This window comes from Lissotriton vulgaris, chromosome 11, assembly GCF_964263255.1.
Source record: "Lissotriton vulgaris chromosome 11, aLisVul1.2, whole genome shotgun sequence".
Classification (NCBI taxonomy): Eukaryota; Metazoa; Chordata; class Amphibia; order Caudata; family Salamandridae; genus Lissotriton; species Lissotriton vulgaris.
Window position 1 is genome coordinate 631,724,372 of NC_141699.1, and position 17,431 is coordinate 631,741,802.

The window sequence follows — 17,431 nt, forward strand, 5'->3', positions numbered from 1 at the left end:
CAAGATGTTAGAGACTGAAAACAGTCCCTAACATTGCTATCTCCTATTACCAACTTTTGGAGATATTCGCGCTAAGCACGAATATCTCCAAAAGCTAACACCTGCCCTGAGCAGTTCTTAGCCATTTTATCCAATGGGAGGTGGATAACATGGCTAAGAGCATTAGCTCGGTAATGCATGAATATCGCTAACTTTTCAGCGATATTCATGCATTGCACCGATTTTATCGCATTTGCGATAACCCTTGGTAATACCAAGGTTTATTTGCGGTAAAAATCGCTGCAGCTCAGCGGTACATTTTTCCCGCTAACCAAGCAATAGCGATAATTATCGCTATTGCTTGGTAATATACCCCCAAGTTGTCTAAGGCTGTCCGTTCACTTTTCAGCCTGCCCCCTGCAACCCCTCACCTCACCCCCCACCAGGGGTCGAGCGTTCACTCCCATGTTGCAAATATATTCCATGCAATGTGTACCGGTTGCTACCTTTGGGCGGGAGTCTGGTTCATCTGGGATGCCTCTATAATTCAAATAGAGGAAAATCGCTTTTGCGAAAGCTTATATCCGTCCACTTTCTACTTCACACTTTATCTGCCATATTGAGCTTGGGCTCAGCTATATAGCTGCCCATGTTGAAATCTGCCCCCGTTGTGATGGCTTTCGAGTTGGAAAAATTAGGAGGCATCATTAAAAAGAGATATAATAAAAGACTGCCTGTGATAGAGGCCTTGATATTCCATGGTAAGCATTTGTAAAAAAAATATTTTGAATTTATTGGCCTTCCCCAGGGATTTACTAACACTGACATATGTGTTACAATGGGATGGAAGCAAGTTCAAACATCAGAGCTAATTCATGCCCAGGAAAAAGGTAAAATGCTGAAACACTAAAAACTTCCATTTCGACTTATTTGTCAGTGAACCATGCTAACACTCTTTATCTGTGCGCATGGAGAGGAAGATTGGAATGCTCTTTAATGTTCTGTTTTCGGGCAGGCACAATAAAGTAGCTACTCTGCTTCCTATTAGGTTTGCAGCATAATTTAGAATCACTTGCATGCCATGTAATCATGCTTTTATACAGTCGATGTTGCATTTGATGTTTTTGGTGGTTTTTATCAGAAATACTCTAAAATCATTTTAATGGCTTTAATTAAGTCTAGGAAACAGGCGCATTGCACTTAGGCACTGCTTTTTTAAAAAACAACTTCAAGATGATAAATCATGCTTTTATGTGCTGTTGTATGCTCTAGATCAGCGTTTCCCGAACTGTGGTCTGCGGATCCCCAGGGGTCTGTGAGACATTCCCAGGGGGTCCGCAGGACTCGAGTGCCTGTCGTCATAGTGAAAAATGAAACGCCCATGAATCCTCACAGCACACAAGAGCTGTGAATGTTGGCGCAGGGGCGGCGAGACCACAACAATACAATCGGGAGGTGGGGGCAGAGAAAGGGCAGTGGGCAGTCAGGGGGCGGGGCCGCAGGGGGCACAGTGGCTGGGGAAACAAGTGTGAAGAAGGCAAAAGGGGCACAAAAACAAGGAAAAAACGAGTGGCACAGAAGGCAGAAGGGCACAAAAAACAAGTGGAACAGAGGGCAGAAGGGCACAAAAAACGAGGGGAAAACGAGTGGAACAGAGGGCAGAAAGGCACAGAAAACGAGTGGAACATAGGGCAGAGGGGCACTAAAAACAAGGGAAAAACAAGTGGCACAGAGGGCAGAAAGGCACAAAAATGAGGGAAAAACGAGTGGAACAGAGGGTAGAAAGGCACAAAAAATGAGGGGAAAACGAGTGGACCAGAGGGCGGAAAGGCACAAAAAACGAGGGAAAAATGAGTGGAACAGAGGGCAGAAAGTCACAAAAAACTAGGGAAAAACAAGTGGAACAGAAGGCTAAAGGGGCACAAAAACGAGGGGGCAAACGAGTGGCACAGAGGGCAGACGGGCACAAAAAATCAAGTGTCACAGAGGCAAAATACAGAATACAGAAATATAGGGGCAGCTAATAACAGAAGGCAGAGAGGCACGGGGTAGCGAGGGGAACAGAAGGGAAAACCGGGCAGAGATACGAGGCAGCGAGGGGTACAGAAGGAAAGACCGGGCAGAGAGAGCATGGGGACAGTGAAGGGAACAGAGGGAAGAAAAAGAGGAAGACAGACAACAACAGTCACAGATACAACAATGAAAATACAGGCAGTACAATAAAAGCAATAAAGTGTTGAAAGGTACATGTGTATAAGTTACCGTTACTTGGCAGGCAGGTAAAAATAGATGCAGCCAGGATCAGCAGTAAGATTTTCGTGCTGCTGTCTGATTGCTCACTTTCCACAAGCCCTTGGGTGAATTGTGTGTTCCGTCAAGCTTTCATATGCAGACATATCAAGCTCTTATTCTGTGTAGCCTTTGCAGTTTGTTGTTGGCAAGGGACGGGGCAGTGGGCATCCTAACAGGAGTGGGTCATGTCAGGTGCCACGCGAGTCTCTCTGAAATATGCCTTAACTGCACTGCTCACCCCTTGGTGGTAAAATGTTGTTCTGCTGTCTGTGACTAAAGATTATGTCTAACAGGGGTTTATGGTAATTGGCATAGCATTGTTCCATGATCTCGCTGAAACAATATGCCTCCTGTGCTGCCATCTCTTGCACTTCCATGATGAACTCCTAATGTAGACCTTGAATTTGCTCTGTACACTGGACTCATCGCTTTGTGCACTATCTTGTTAGAATTTTCACAATATTTGTTGCTTCTTGGGGCATGTCTTCATTATAAAATGCTTCATAATTGTATAATATTTTAGAACTTCTTAAACTGTGAATAGGTAAAAATGCTAATAATGCACAATTATTCAACCTGTTGCTGTAAGGAATGGTCACCACTCCAAGGCTCTGGAATGAGAATGTAGAGGTGCTGCTATGGCTGAGAGCAGGAGACTTGTACCACTAAATATTACACTGCTGTATGCATACATGTCCATGCCAATAGACCCAATTCAGGCTGTCTCCCTCTTGAAATTGCCTCTGCTTCAAAAGGCGTTTTTAAAAAGAAATTTAAATTGCACAAATTGCTTGGGGTCCCCGGCTTCCAGTAGTGATTCAGTGGGGGTCCTCAGGAGTCAAAAGATGGGGAACCACTGCTTTTGATGCTCGAAGTACCTTGGTTATGCTGCTGTCCTCCATCTGTAGGGCCACAAGCTTCGAATTATGCACTGTAGCCATGTTTCAGAAGCACATAGCACTTTTGTAGGTTCTTTTTACATATATTTTTATTCTTCATTTTTTAAAATTGTTCATGAATATTGTAACCAGCTGGTGTGTGAGAAATTTTAATGACTAAACTCTGGTTTATATATGTATTACTGACAATTCTGTATTTTTATGGCTGCAAAGTAGCCGAATAAAGTTTTTTGATTGTTTGATTGATTGACCACTTCAAGCTTTAACGTCTCTTCTTCTTGTAAATTTGGCATAGTCACTGGGCAAAAGTACTTTTTATTTACCTTGGTCGGTGCTTGAAGCAGCCATTGCACAGAGCCTCTAGGAATGTTGTGAAAAGTATTTTGGGAATAGCCTATAAAGTCGAATGGCAAAACATTTGCCTTCTCCTTTTTCAGTTTTCCTGTGAGAGTTTTAATTTAGCATGTTTCTGTGGTCTCAGCTGTTGGTTATCTGGTTATATTCACAGCGTCCAGAAGCATGCATGGCTTGACATAACATGTTACATTTCTGTGCTAAAGGGGACGAGACACTAAACAGATAGATACAAATACACCAGCCCTATTCTTGCTGATGGCTTTCAATGGGCAGTCCTGATTTAGGACCTCATTAAAAGTTGGTGGATGGGTAGTCCATCACAAATGCAACAGATTTCCCGTCTGCCTCATTACAAGGGCACTATATAGCCTATGTACCTTGTAATGAGGTGGATGGGAAAACTGTCACTTTTGTGATGGAGTAACCCTCAAAACTCTAAATCAACCCTTAGATCTCTCAGTGTGACTGCTTGTTGGCTTTAAAAGACTGTTGACCAAATCAGGGCTTTCACCTATCTTTTTTTTAGGAAGGGTTCTTAGCGTTTATAAGGAGTCTTGGCCAATACAGCTATTGCTGATCAGATGTAAAGTACCTCAAAGTGATTAAAGAATGAGGGGCCGTGACTGGTATATTTCTAGGGAAATCCCAAAATTGGAATTGATTTAGCTGTGGAGGACACAAAAGTGACGAGTCACCAAATTAAATAAAATATTTTGAATTATGGACCAGAGAGATACATTTCAGATCAAAAGGCATGGTAACAGAATATGGAACTATCTATCTAAATCATATATTTTTCAGGAAAATCCGAAAGGAGCAATTGTATCCCTTTATTGTAGATGAAGCCCTTATCATTTCCAGCAAAATGGAGCTGAGTGGTTCTAGCATCATTCATTCACTTTTGTTGAGTGAATGTACAAATAAATGTTACTAATGTTACTGGCTGGTGAAAAAGAAACATTAAAACAACAATATTCTCTTAAGATAAATAAAAAGGAACCACAAGGTTTTAAAAGAGATTATAAAACACATTTCTTGGGTATGGCAGGAACGGCTTGCACGTTTTACCATTTAATTTACATTTTGCCTCTTCCCCCGCTGTCCTAGAAGGAATCATATCTTGTTTCCCGAGCTGCAACTGTGTTTGGGCTGTAATTCCTGCTATTATATCCTTATTTTGGACTCTTTCGATTTTTATTTTTTCTGCCTAGAAACATGCAATAAGCGCATTTAACCACAAAGACCCCAATTATGAGTGGCAGAGTAAGTTATTTACCGGATCTGAAACTACAGACACCACAAGATGAGATTTTTGTTGGGTTCAATAAAACCCTCATCTTCCGACACTCAGAAACGTGGCACTGCATGCAGAATTTACGGCCAAATGTATCAAAGGTTTTTACCCATTCTGTGTCTATGGGAAAAAGTGTTCAATAAAATGGCCCTTGGTTACTAGGACACTAAATTCTGTGTTTCTCTGTAACTACTAGGTCTTTTTCCACCCTACATTTCAGCAGACTTGACCTGCCAAAAGTGACCTGTGGGAAAATTGGCAAATATTTTTATTTTTAAGAAACACACATTAGCCAACTTCACTGAGGTTGTTAACTCTTAAATTTAGTCGGAACAAGTTTTTCTTATATTGTTCTTAAATCAACCAACCTGAAGAATGGGCTTGCTTAAAATGCGTAAATGAAAATATATATTTTTAAGGGAGGAGGGTAATATATTGCCTGACGTGTATAATGGAGTGTATATGAGCACGCTTTCACTTCACTGAATTATTGCAACTGAATTGCCCACAGGTTCTTGGCCAAGAAGAAAACTGGACAGGTGGAGAAACTGTAAACTCGATCGGTGGTGGCCAAAAGGTTAGGCTGCTGAAAGAATCAATACAGAGCTTTTCTGAGCAAGAAGATCTTGTTTTATTGTATACCGACAGGTAAGATCATTTTACCAATCTTTTCACAAAGTAGATCGGAAAACAAGTAGCATTGATCTTTTTAATTGTTTCTGGTGTCATCTGTTTTTCTTTTTCTATTATGGGCATAGTTTCAGGAAATGAAAGCAGTAAGTCTCACATGGAAAACCCATCAGCTTGTCTGGAAAACATTAAATGATTTAACAGATGTGCAGTATGTGCTTCAAACATGATTGTGCTGCAACGGAACAAGAGTGAATCATGTCCTGCATGTTCTCATCACTGGCCAATTGCAAGGCGTTAGGCCAAGAACTCAATTTTTCCTAGAATTGAATATTTTCAAATGAAGGTCTCATACATCAGTAGTTTTTATGTAAAATCAATCCACCTTTTCTTGCTTTCAAATAATAGCCACCTCCTAGTTCCAATGAAATCAGACATTTTCTCTTCACCAAAGATTTCAAGGTTCCCATTATATAACACAGTGACAAAACCAAGACCACCTGATAATTTAGTTGTGTGTTAAGTCACGTTAAGTTATGTTTTTTTGCTAAGTTGGCATATTTCCAATAATGCTTTCCTAACACTGGTTTTATTTTTTGTTGCACGCCACTGACTCCACGGGATCCAGACTTGTGGGCATCTCTGTGCCTTGTTGGAACAGATAAACCCATTATTTAGCTAAATCCACATACTGATGCACACATCCAGATGGAGCCACAGAAACTTCAACCTCTCATCTTCTACCACAAGCTTGTAAAAACTAGGCAACCATGTTGCTTTTGTCAATATTTTCCTTCTTGGTTTCCTCTGACCTATTGCTCTTGTATTCACCATTTTCAGCATTTCGGCCTAGTCATGTACGAGAATCACATTCTGTTTATTTAGTAACCATTTAAAAGCTTACAAACGATTGAGATGTTCATTTTGTAATGACATTCGGTTAACATAATGTGCATTTGTAAAGCGCACGTTACCCAGAAGGGCGTCTTGGCGCTGAATAATAGATGTTTACTGTTACCCAACTTAATGGTACTCATTTTATCGACCTCAAAAAGATGAAAGGCGGAGTGAACCCGGCAGCTCAAACACAGGCCCCTACAGTGGTCACATTAGTCCACTAAGCCACCAGACATGGTTCTGTATCATAAGCTAGTGCCTCAACATCTCAAGCTCAGTCACCGAATAATGTTTAACTCTTCGTCTGTATCGCATCTGTTGGATAGACCAGCAGTCTACCAACTGTACCTTGTTAGGGATGTCACTACGAGCTACACAAAGTGCAGTCCGAGGAAGGGTGCTCCTTTGTTTATATTGTAATTAGAGCAATGAAAATATATTAATGCTCAATGCACAAACCCCTTGCGCTAAATCTCTCTAAATACATGTTTAACTTTCGTACATTTCTCTTCCTTCTCCTTTCTCCCTGTTCTTCCTGTCTTTCCCTTGCTCTGAGATCAGCGTCTGATGATAAAAAAAGTCCTGATTTCCTAAAAAGAGTGCCTTTGCCCACCACCTGCACACATGTAACACTAGTTTGCTCGTCTGTTCTAGTTTCTTTGCATTCATAATTTACCGATTAGAACGGCCTCTTGCCTTATTCAGTCAGTTGTAGTATATTTTACTGGACCACTGAAGAAGTAGAAAGAGGGTATCGTGCATAAGCGTCCTACACCACAAAGTTCCCTTCTTGAGATTTGCTCTGTGGTCAGCAGAGGCATCGCTGATGCCATGTTTTATCTGAACAAAGAAGACAGAAAGAAGCGAAACCTCTATTTTTGTTGATTGCCTGTGAGCATTAAAGTATGTGCAGTGGGGGAATAAATATTCCTTTATGTTTGCCCACAGACACCACCATGTCAACCTTTCAGAAATCTCGAACGAGTTGCATTTGTTCTTAGCCCCAGTTTGCATAAACAAAGGGGACATCAATGCCAATTAGGGACTATATTTCAGTGCTCCCATTTAAAGAGCGTTTCGTTCAAACCTTCATGGGGATTGCATTGATCCTCTTTAAATACAGTTTTGACCACCCTTTGTTTTTCTCTGGTTTTAGTGGCCTCTGCAAGGTACAAATTATCTATAAATGTGCTGTCGGGCTGTGAAACCAGAGCCCTATCATTTGTCTACATATCAAAACCGCCACCAGCAGGACAATTATACAACCCTTTCATTTTCTCAAGTACAGAGGCATTGTTTAGGAGTTTTTAATTCCACGACTGGGACACATCTAATCCATATATATATGTATATATATCTTTCTCCTGCTGAACATATGTTTACTGTCTAGCAAAATTTGGAAATGTGTCTGTGATCTACATCTCCTGGTTTGATCTGGTAATAATCCTTTAGACGTGCATTGCATATTGTCATGTTTTCTAGATTGCGGATACATACAAAATCCTAATATTTGAAAAATGCTCGAAACAAAAACAGATAGGACTAGACTAACTGAGTTGTTGTGATCTAGAATATTTTATTCATTTTAAGAGAAAGAGATTTACTTGCATTTTCTTTACATGTATGTCACATATGCACCCAAGTCCCTGGCCTTGCTTGTCACATATGCACCCAAGTCCCTCGCTTTGCTGGTAGGGAGTCACTACAATCTTCCATTAAATTGTACCTGTATGTGTGTGTGTGTGGTGGGATGGTGGTTAACCTGGTTAATAAATACTTTAGTTGCAGGCACTGTAAAGTCTGTGAGGAGCAGGGTTTCCTCTGTCATTGTGCACATATCAATATTACTCTAGGGAAACATGCGAAAGGCAGGGCAGCAGTTTGTAGCTCACCAACATATACTGTTAATAACCCTATGAATGACGGGCATATTATCCCTTCAAGCAGCAGCTCTGATGAGGCAGTGGGAGCTCAGAATTGGCAAGGGAGAAGACAGAGGGGAATATTCACAAGGACTTATCTCTGATTTATCTCCACCTTAATGCATCAAAAGTGGAGATAGATTTAATACCTCCATTCATAAGCTGGTGCAAACTGCAGACATCGCCAGTATTCCAGCGATAAGTGCCCCAAAATGTATCTCCACGGTGGACACCATCAACTAACTCTAATGAGATGCAGAGTAGGCCTTCCCGTGCAAAAATACATGAAAAAGCCACAACACCACTTTCAAAACGAACTGCCAGATCTGCGAAGCACAACAAAAATAGGCGATAGGCCGCGATAGCACCAGGGATTTAACACCTGCCTTTTGCTGGTGCTAAGCAGGATGACTACCCACAGCATGAAAGGGAGCCCAGCCAAGAGCCACACCTGAAGACCCACAGATGCCATGGAGACAATGATCATGCAGCTCCGATACCCATGAGGGCCAAAACATCCCCCGCCATCACCCCCAGCTCCCCCCCGGCTTTCCCCCCCGGACATACACATACCGTGCACGACACAAGAGCCACAAAAAACGCATGCTGATGCACATTGCTAAAATAAATACACACATGTGTGGCTAGAAGAAAGAGAAACATTCACACACCACTGAAGTAACAACCAGAAACTTTATTGAAATACAACACAAAACACCAATGCGGAAGATTGGTCGAATCTTGATGTCACAGCCTGGAAAATAAAGCACAAAATCAGGACGTGTGTCATGCTCATATCAAAGGAGCGAGACACAGAGAAACAGAGAAGGAAAGTAAGCCAGAGAGAGTAAGAGAGGGAAGTAGAGGAAGGAGAGAGAGAGACAGAGAGGGAAGGGAGAGAGAGTGAGAGAAAGAGAAGGAAAGGAAGGGAGAGAGAGAGAGAGAGAGACACCGCTGCCCCTGTGCACACAGGCCCCACTGTTCACCTGCTGCCACCGGTGTGTCCACCAGTAGGCACACCAAGTGCCCGTGCAAGCTCCAGGCCCCGGTCACGCCACCAAGGCATGGTCCACATCATGCGGGCCTGCCCCGCAGCCCAGCAGGTCCCACACATGACGCTGAGTCCTGAGTCATCAATGGCAGAGATCACATCAGTGCACACATCATCCACCCAGGCTGCACACCCGCTCAGCTATTTCGGTGCCACTAACCCTGTGCAACGCCAGTCAGCGCCACATGGTGATAGGCCAGTGACAGCCGCAAGGCTTCTGGTGCCACTAACCCTGTATGCAACAACTCATGAGCCCTTTATGATTGAGAACCGTGGAAAGTCCGTCATCCAGTCACCATCAACAGAGGGGAATGTGCCGTTGTCGGCCCCTTATATTTGCGGGGTCACATGGCCTGTGACGCCTGTGCCGGATGGGTGTGGTGTGTGTGTAGACCAGTGACCTGCACACCACCAGCGAGTACACCTGCGATAGGTAGCTATGTGGGCCCCCCCGGGAGCGTAAGCGGAGTGGTTTGGCCTGGCGTATGCCGGACCAGCACAGGGCTTGCAACAATAACTTGGGGGCTCTGGGCATGGTTCAGTCCATGTCCGGACAAGGAAGTGACTAATGCTTGTGTCCCTGTTGTAGTGTCCATGGCAACCAAAACACAATAGGCAATGTAGCACACTGTAACTGGCATCCCACTAGATGAGCATCATTAACGTAAGGGAAATTACTGTCCCTACATTCATCCACACATTCATACATGAATGATGAAAGACATGACATAGCAGTGCGTTTGTGGATGTTTATTGCACATCCTTTGGCGTTTTGCAGCTGGAGTGGTACAGGGCCATGCCAAGCACAGTACACAGTATGGACTCCTGGAGGGCCAGCCAGAGTCCATCCCGGGATGACAAGAGGAAGGGTACAGTCCGCAGTCTGGTCGCCGTGTCATTGGTCATCAAACAGGATATGGCAGTCCATGTCGCAGTCCAAGGTTAGTGCAGCAGAGTGTATTGGGGGCCAGTGGAAGGTCAGTGGAAGGTCATGGGGCCATTTGCGGCACCAAGCAGAAACAGGCCAGGTGGCAGAAATGAATGCTATTGCCTCCTTCTGAACACAATCTCATCCACGTCCTCATCCTCGGATGTGTGCTCTGCCCCACCTGTTGGTGTTGCAGTACCGGCTGTACCGGCTGTGCCACTGACACATCAGGGGCCGGATGAGGATTTTGGGCCGCACTGTGTGGCAGTGACACACCAGGTGCCGGAGTGGATACGCCTGCAGCACTATGAGGCACTGACACACCAGGGGGTGGAGATGTGGACGTGTGGGGGCAGCAGCCTTCATCAGCACCACGCCTTGTGGCAGCAATGTCATGATCTGCAGGGCATGGTAGAGAGCGGACAGGTGTTCTTCTCTCCTCATCATGACTCCAGCAATGTAAGTCAGGGCTCGTTGGAGACCATGGGGCGGGCCATGGTGGTCCGTTAGGGACTGGAGATGGTCCCTGATGGGACTTAGATGCCTATGGATGGCGTCCAGTTTGGTAGCCATGAGGCCGAACTCCACCTGCACCTGCTCATCTGTCTCCCTCTGGCCCTCCAGCACATGGCGTTGGGAGGCCATGTGTTGTTCCTGGGGTCTTCGGAGACTGCTGGGGCTGTGGGTGCCTCCTGCTGGGTGGTTTGTGTAGTGGGTGGGATCTCGCCGATGCAGCTGGGCTGCCCTCATCCTGGAGGAGAGTTGCAGATGATGTCAATGATGTGTTGTAGGGCTTGGGTGTCGATCCTGGGGGTGACCTCGTCATTAGTGAAGAGTGGCTGGGACTGCTGTTCAGGAGGTGTTGACATTGACAGTGCCTCTGCAATGTGAAGGGGAGATGGTGTATTACAATGTGTCCACATGTATGTAGCTGCATGGTACATGTTGACATTCAGACAGCATGGCATTGTACATTGTGACAGTCTGTAGATCAGGGCCATGGCCCAGAGTCATTTTGGGTGTGCACAGGGCTCTTCTTGATAGTGCATGTGTACCATTGTGGCCATCTCCACCCATCCCCCCAGCACCTGGTGGTCCCTCACCCTGTTGCGGTTGTGTTGTGTCCTGTCGAGCAGTGTCCAGTCCCTCGACTCCGGCCACAGTCTCCACACTGTGACTGTGGCGTTGAGCTCCCACCTCCAGTCTGCATTCCTGCCTTCTGGTTGGCTGAAAGTTTCTCCTTGGTCTTGCGCTTTATGTCACTCCATCGCTTCTTGCCTCGTCCATTGACCTCTTGTGCTCTCCGACGGCATTCACCTTGTCCATGATGTCCCACCATATCCCATTTTTGGTGCCCAAACAGTTGTTGATGGTGTTCCATCACCTGCGTGGCCAGGATCCTGTTTTCCTGTGAACTGAACTTCATCTTCCTCCTCTTCTTGTCCTTGCCCTTCCATGTCCCGAGATCCCAGGCTGGTCATCTGGGTGCTTGTGCTTGTGCGCCTGCTCCGGCTGCCTCCATGGTGCTTGGGTGTTGGTCAGTTTGTGTTTGTGTGTATTTTCTACTTTTATAGTGATTTTTCCTGCCTGCCATGTGTGTATTGCAGGCCTGGCTCTGCTTATCGCTGATTTTCTCATGGTGCATTGGCCCATCGCATGTTTTTTCACATTGAAGTTTGTATTTTTGTCTCCGTCGAGGTGGTTGTATCACGAACATTGGCCGCGGTTTCGGCAGACTATTGCATGATATCGCCTTGTTTTGAATTCCATGTTGACACAGGTTTTTTTTCCCGTGAAAGGCTGCGATGTGTAAAGTTGTGTTAGCATTTTCGGTGATTTTTGATGATGTTTAGCACACAGTCTTTTGAATAAACCCCATAGAGCATGTACCTACATTCATTAGTATTGTTATTTACTAGCTGAGCAGCAGTGGAGCACTGCACACACCAGTTAGGGATTTACACATTTGCATTTAATGATTACATTGACTATATTTAAATTTGAGTTTACCTATTTACAGTTTTTGGTAGTGGGAGACTAAGTGATTTGACCAAAATCGCTCAATCTATACTCAAGTGTCAGACCTGGGTTTGAACCGTGGTTCCTGGGTTGCAAAAAACCTGCAGCATAGCTACAGTAGCGGACACTGAAAACGAGAGAGTCAAAATACTATTAGTAAGTGAGCCAAAAATAGGGATCAGAGGCACATGTCATGGAAGGTGAAATGTATTTAGCACACAGACAAAGTTCAGAGCACGGGAAAGGATGGCCCAAATTATATTTACATTAAAAATATCAGCTCATTAAGTCAGAAAAACAGACATCCTAGAACGATTTTTAGAAATATGTGGATTCGAATTAAATTTAAAGAAGGAAACCGAAAACAGAGAAATAAGTAACAGTGTTAATGCCAAACACCTACTATCAGTTTTAAAGCTCAGATGGCAGATGCGTTTGAGTGAAAACTCAGGCAAGCGGAACACATTGTAAAAAAAGAAAACTTTTATTTTTCAAAGTATCTCTTTAGACTAAAACATAAATTCCCTTTTTTACGAAGTTATGGTACTTATGTAATATAAAATAGCATCTAGAAACGAGGGGGCATTTTTACAATGTTCCTGCGTCACTTTTATGCCAAGTAGCGTCACTTTTGTGAGGCTCCGGAAGCAGAGTGTGCCAGCCCATATTTAAAAGGCCATGCAAAGCCACCCTGCATGGCCTTTCATGACCTTGTAAATATGGAGTAAGTCAATGCTTTCCTCTGCTTAGAAGGGGCGTTCTATGGGTGTTTTTGTGTGTTAACATGCAACACCCAGCCAGTCAGTCAGAACAATCTGTGTTCTGCAGTGAGCCACATAAGAAGTATTTGAGACATTTCATACATTAGGTAAAAAAAGAGAGCTTTATATATACATAAACTGAGCAAGATTAAAATGTATTTTGGTCAGTAATCTCAAAGAGCAGATTGCATGTGAAAAAAGCATGAAAAACCTGTAAAGGTGCAAAATGGCAGCAGAATATCAAGTAAAGATTATAAAATACATACAAAAAATAATCAGGATTAAGATTAATTTTGCTCAGTAATCTCAAGGAATAAAATGCTTGTGCGAAAAGCATAAATGAACTGTAAACATGCGAAATGGCAGCATAATATCAGGTGATTCGTGCCGAACGAAACAAGAGGTGCAATTTAAATATGCTATATGATTTTCATATAATGCTGTTTTTATAAAACCAGTAGTTCATATCGCTTTCTTAGGGCATGTGCACTTTAATAACGTTTAAAACCGCAAAGCAGATCTCTAAAAAGGACATTTTTTGTAAAAATTCCAGGGAATGCCAATAGTGTCTCCTGTGCTTAATTTGTAAAATATGAAGTGCAGGTGCTCACAGTCTTTAACAAGGTCACACCCACTTCCTGAGCTCTGCCCACTCCCTCCAGTGGCCCCACCCACTTCCCTTTATTGACTCCACCCACATCCACAAGCCTCAACACATCAGAGTCACCTCCTCCCTTATTGAGTTCCGCAAGAAAGAGGAAGGTCTGGCTCTTCACAAAAGCAACTCAGGCATCTCACACCTACACACCTGCCCAAATCCCTGGATACCCTCCTGGGTAATTAGTGCGCTATACAAATCAATATAACATAATATAACATATTGGAAGCCTATGACAAAAACTTAAAAGTGAACTCAAATTAGAGAGAAAGGTAATTTGAGGACTTGAGGCAGCTTTACAATCAAAAGAAAATGTGCTTGCACTGCGCTGTTTAAAAGAAAGAAAAGAATGAAGGAAGGAATACATTAAAGAAGGCAGTAACAAATGCAGGCCGGAACAGGAGCACTGGAGTAAGGAAATAAATAAGTAATGGATGAAAGAAGGAGGAAATAAGAAAAGAATGTGAAAGGAAGAAATGAAGGGATAGAAGGAGAAACACACCATTTGTAAAGCACATATTCACTAGAGGGGGCCTTGACACCAAATTAAACATGTTTTTATCCAGCTCAATTGCACTAATTTTGCCAAAGATGAAAGACTGAGTGGCCACACCAAGATTTCAATTTATGACCCTGAGATAGTCCACAGATTCCATGGAGTAGATATAAACATATGTGCAAGAAGGAAAAAATTAAAAGTGAGAGTGAGTGAGGAGGAGAGGTCTAAAGGCAAAGATAGATGCAGTCGACAATGTAAAGAGAAATGTGGAAAGCAGAGTTTGGGATTGCAAGATTGGAGTGGAACGTGATGAGAAGGAAAAGTGAAAAGAGGAGAAAGGCAAGGGAAGAAAAGCGAACAGTGGGGAGCGTGTGAGAGTAGAGTGGAAGGGAAAGATGCAACAGTGAACAATGAAAAGCAGTTAATGAGGGGAGGTGGCGACTAAGAGAAAATGCAGATGTAGGGCAGAAAGTGAAGTTAAATTGGAGAGAAGTGAAGGTGTGAGGTGTGAAGGGGAGGAAGAAAAGCAAATGCTAAGATAGAGCGAGCAAAGAGTACACCTCTGCTTTATTAAATACACAGTCATTAATTATGTAAAGTTGAGAGGTGACAGGAGTGTATCATTCTTGGCCTATCTCATCAATGCACAGCAGTGTTGTCCAAGACACACAATGGTGATTCTTTAACTGTGTTAAGTTTTATGCCATAAAAAGATGTTTTGTAATGTCACAATAGGTATTCCTGATAAAACAAAATAAAGTGTCAGTTATACCATTGGGATTAGGCCTTGATGGAGAGCCACACTCTCATGCTTCAAACAAATAGTTCTATTACATGATCAGACTATAAGTCGCAAAATCCCACTGCCACCTATTTTCAAATGAAGTCAGACATTCAACTCCATTCAGACAAGCTTCCACACATACTTTTTAACTAATAAAGCACAAAATTCAACTGAGTCTGCCGCCTGTGCTATATTAGGATTGTAATTTATGATCAGCGAGTAACAAAAGGACGTCTGTGACAAAAAACAGAAACCCAATGAGCTATCCACATAATATAGTTCTGTCATCTGCATGGCACATGTTCTACATTACCCCTCTGTGCTACAGTCAAAACTTCAATGAGACAAAACTCTTATCTCTCTCCAACAGGGACATCAGGCTGTAAGTATGCAACAGGGGTTTACGGGACATGGGTCTTTGAAGGTGAAGAGAAGGTGTGGGGCGACAGATCTCAGCAGGCTTGTGGGGGTGGAGGGAGGTACAGAGCGCCCAACGCAGCCTAGCCCCTCTGATAGCACGTTTTGAATCAATGCTATTTTTCTCCAGGTCAAAGCTGAGAAATTCCCTGTGTATCCTCTCTCTGGTTAGGGGGTAAATGGGAAAGCCTCCTGGTTCGAGTAGCCAAGACTGAGAAGGGCTTTGCGGTCTCACGTCCGAACTCAAAGTGTGGATACTCAGGGCCGGATGTATGACGTTACCACGCATACTTTTACCACGCTTACCATTACAACGCGGTATTTACAACGCATACCGTTACAACGCATAGCGCTTAGAGGTGCTGGATAGTGGTAAGTATAATTTTATATTCCAACTCCAGTCCCCGTGGACACTAGGGAAGGTGTTGGATATAAAATTATACTTATTCCCTATCCTAGAGCGCCCCCCAGCGCAATGCGTTGTAATGGTATGCGTGGTAATGCCTGCGTTGTAGTGGTAGTGCGTGGTAAAAAATGCGTGCTAAACGTTGTATACCCTCAGGGCCCAGTGCATGCTTTAATACAAAGTGATGGTGAGGAGGGGATCTCTGAGAGTGAGGGAGGAAGCCAAGGGGTACTGTAAAAGGAATGAGCGAGTGTTGTTGCAGGGAGGGGCGTTGTGATACAGAGGGAAAGGAATCTGGAAGCAGATGGGCACTGAGATACAGGTGAGAAAGGCACTGTGGAAAGAGGGGCACTGGGATAGTTGGAGAAGGCCACTGTGGAGAGAGGGGCACTGTTGGAGATAGCGGTGGGGCACAGTCACAGTGGCAGGGATGGGAGATGTTCTTCAAGGTGCTTGTGGCTGCAACAGTACCCATTGCAAAAGGGAGAGGACGGGTCTGATAGAGACAAGATGGTCCTGGGACAGGTAGGAGTGTGGTACTAATACACTGACTGGTAGGAAGATATGTTTTCACTTTCGGACCACCGTCAGCTGCTTCCCGTATTTCGTTATTGCGCTGCAAGGCCTTGTCTGGACTCCTGAGGCAGGCAACTACTGGGCAGTTTCCTGCGGGTGCCACTGTGCAGGAATTTATCGATGGTGTCCCACGGCCAAGCACTAGTCTCTCACCTGTAGGATAACAGTTGTGTGTAAAATAACGCACACACAACTCACCTAACCTTGCAGCTTTGGCTACACTGGAAAGCGCAGACTGCTGGGTAGCGCAGCTGAAATTATGCTCCCAGTTCATTGTTCGTGTAGTTTATACTGCGCATGACACAACACACCTGCTCTCCCCCCTCCCTGAGGACCAGGCACTGGTGCGCGCCAAAGCAAGCATACTAGCAGCATGCACCAAATCTGAACGTACAGCTGCACAAGCCTCGCTCGATGCTGGGGCTTTTTAATGGCCTGTGCACAGTGCTGGCTGTGCATGGGAGAAAAATTCAATAGACCCGGCCCTGAGAAATAGGTGCCGGTTCTCAGCACCTGAAAGTACCTGAACAAATTAAGCACTGTGTGTCTCCTAATTGCCTTGGTCAATATGGTTTTTCTTAAAACGCCTGAGGCACACACCTGTTTTCTTGGAAGAGTGCATGTTAAAGTAAATTCCTTTTGATTCCATACAGTGGTCTCTCCTCCTTCTCTCTGGGACCTCTGTCATACATCAGAGCCCTTTACCACATCTTTTTGATTCCTCTCTTCCAGTGTCAGTCAGTCAGTCAAACAAAACTTTATTTGATTTGTTAAAACCTTAAAAGTACATTCCACATTCCGTGAAAGAGAAGGACAACAGCAAAACATGGTAATATTCAACAAGAAAATGAGCAGCAGCATAACAGGATAATATTAAAACCACAATTACACCTCAAGATACATGAAAATTAACTTCTCTTGTTCCTTTTAAAACGGAGTATTATAACATTTATTTGTTAAAATCGCTAAAATTTCCTATATATACCTTCTTCAGAATGCAATTTTTACTACTATTGTCCCTTAGTATCTCTACCTTTATTCAGGGACAAGGGCTACACTATA

General features: G+C 43.8%; 1 protein-coding gene across 1 annotated transcript in view; it reads left to right on the forward strand.

The window, feature by feature from the left end:
• Positions 1-4,778: 4,778 nt before the first annotated feature.
• The window catches only part of PLOD2 (procollagen-lysine,2-oxoglutarate 5-dioxygenase 2), a 294,168-nt gene continuing 281,515 nt past the window's right edge, over positions 4,779-17,431 (forward strand). Inside the window, exons 1-2 of the mRNA XM_086942510.1 lie at positions 4,779-4,790; positions 5,333-5,469. Coding sequence (XP_086798636.1) covers positions 4,779-4,790; positions 5,333-5,469 — 149 coding nt within the window. The remainder of the gene's footprint in view (positions 4,791-5,332; positions 5,470-17,431) is intronic.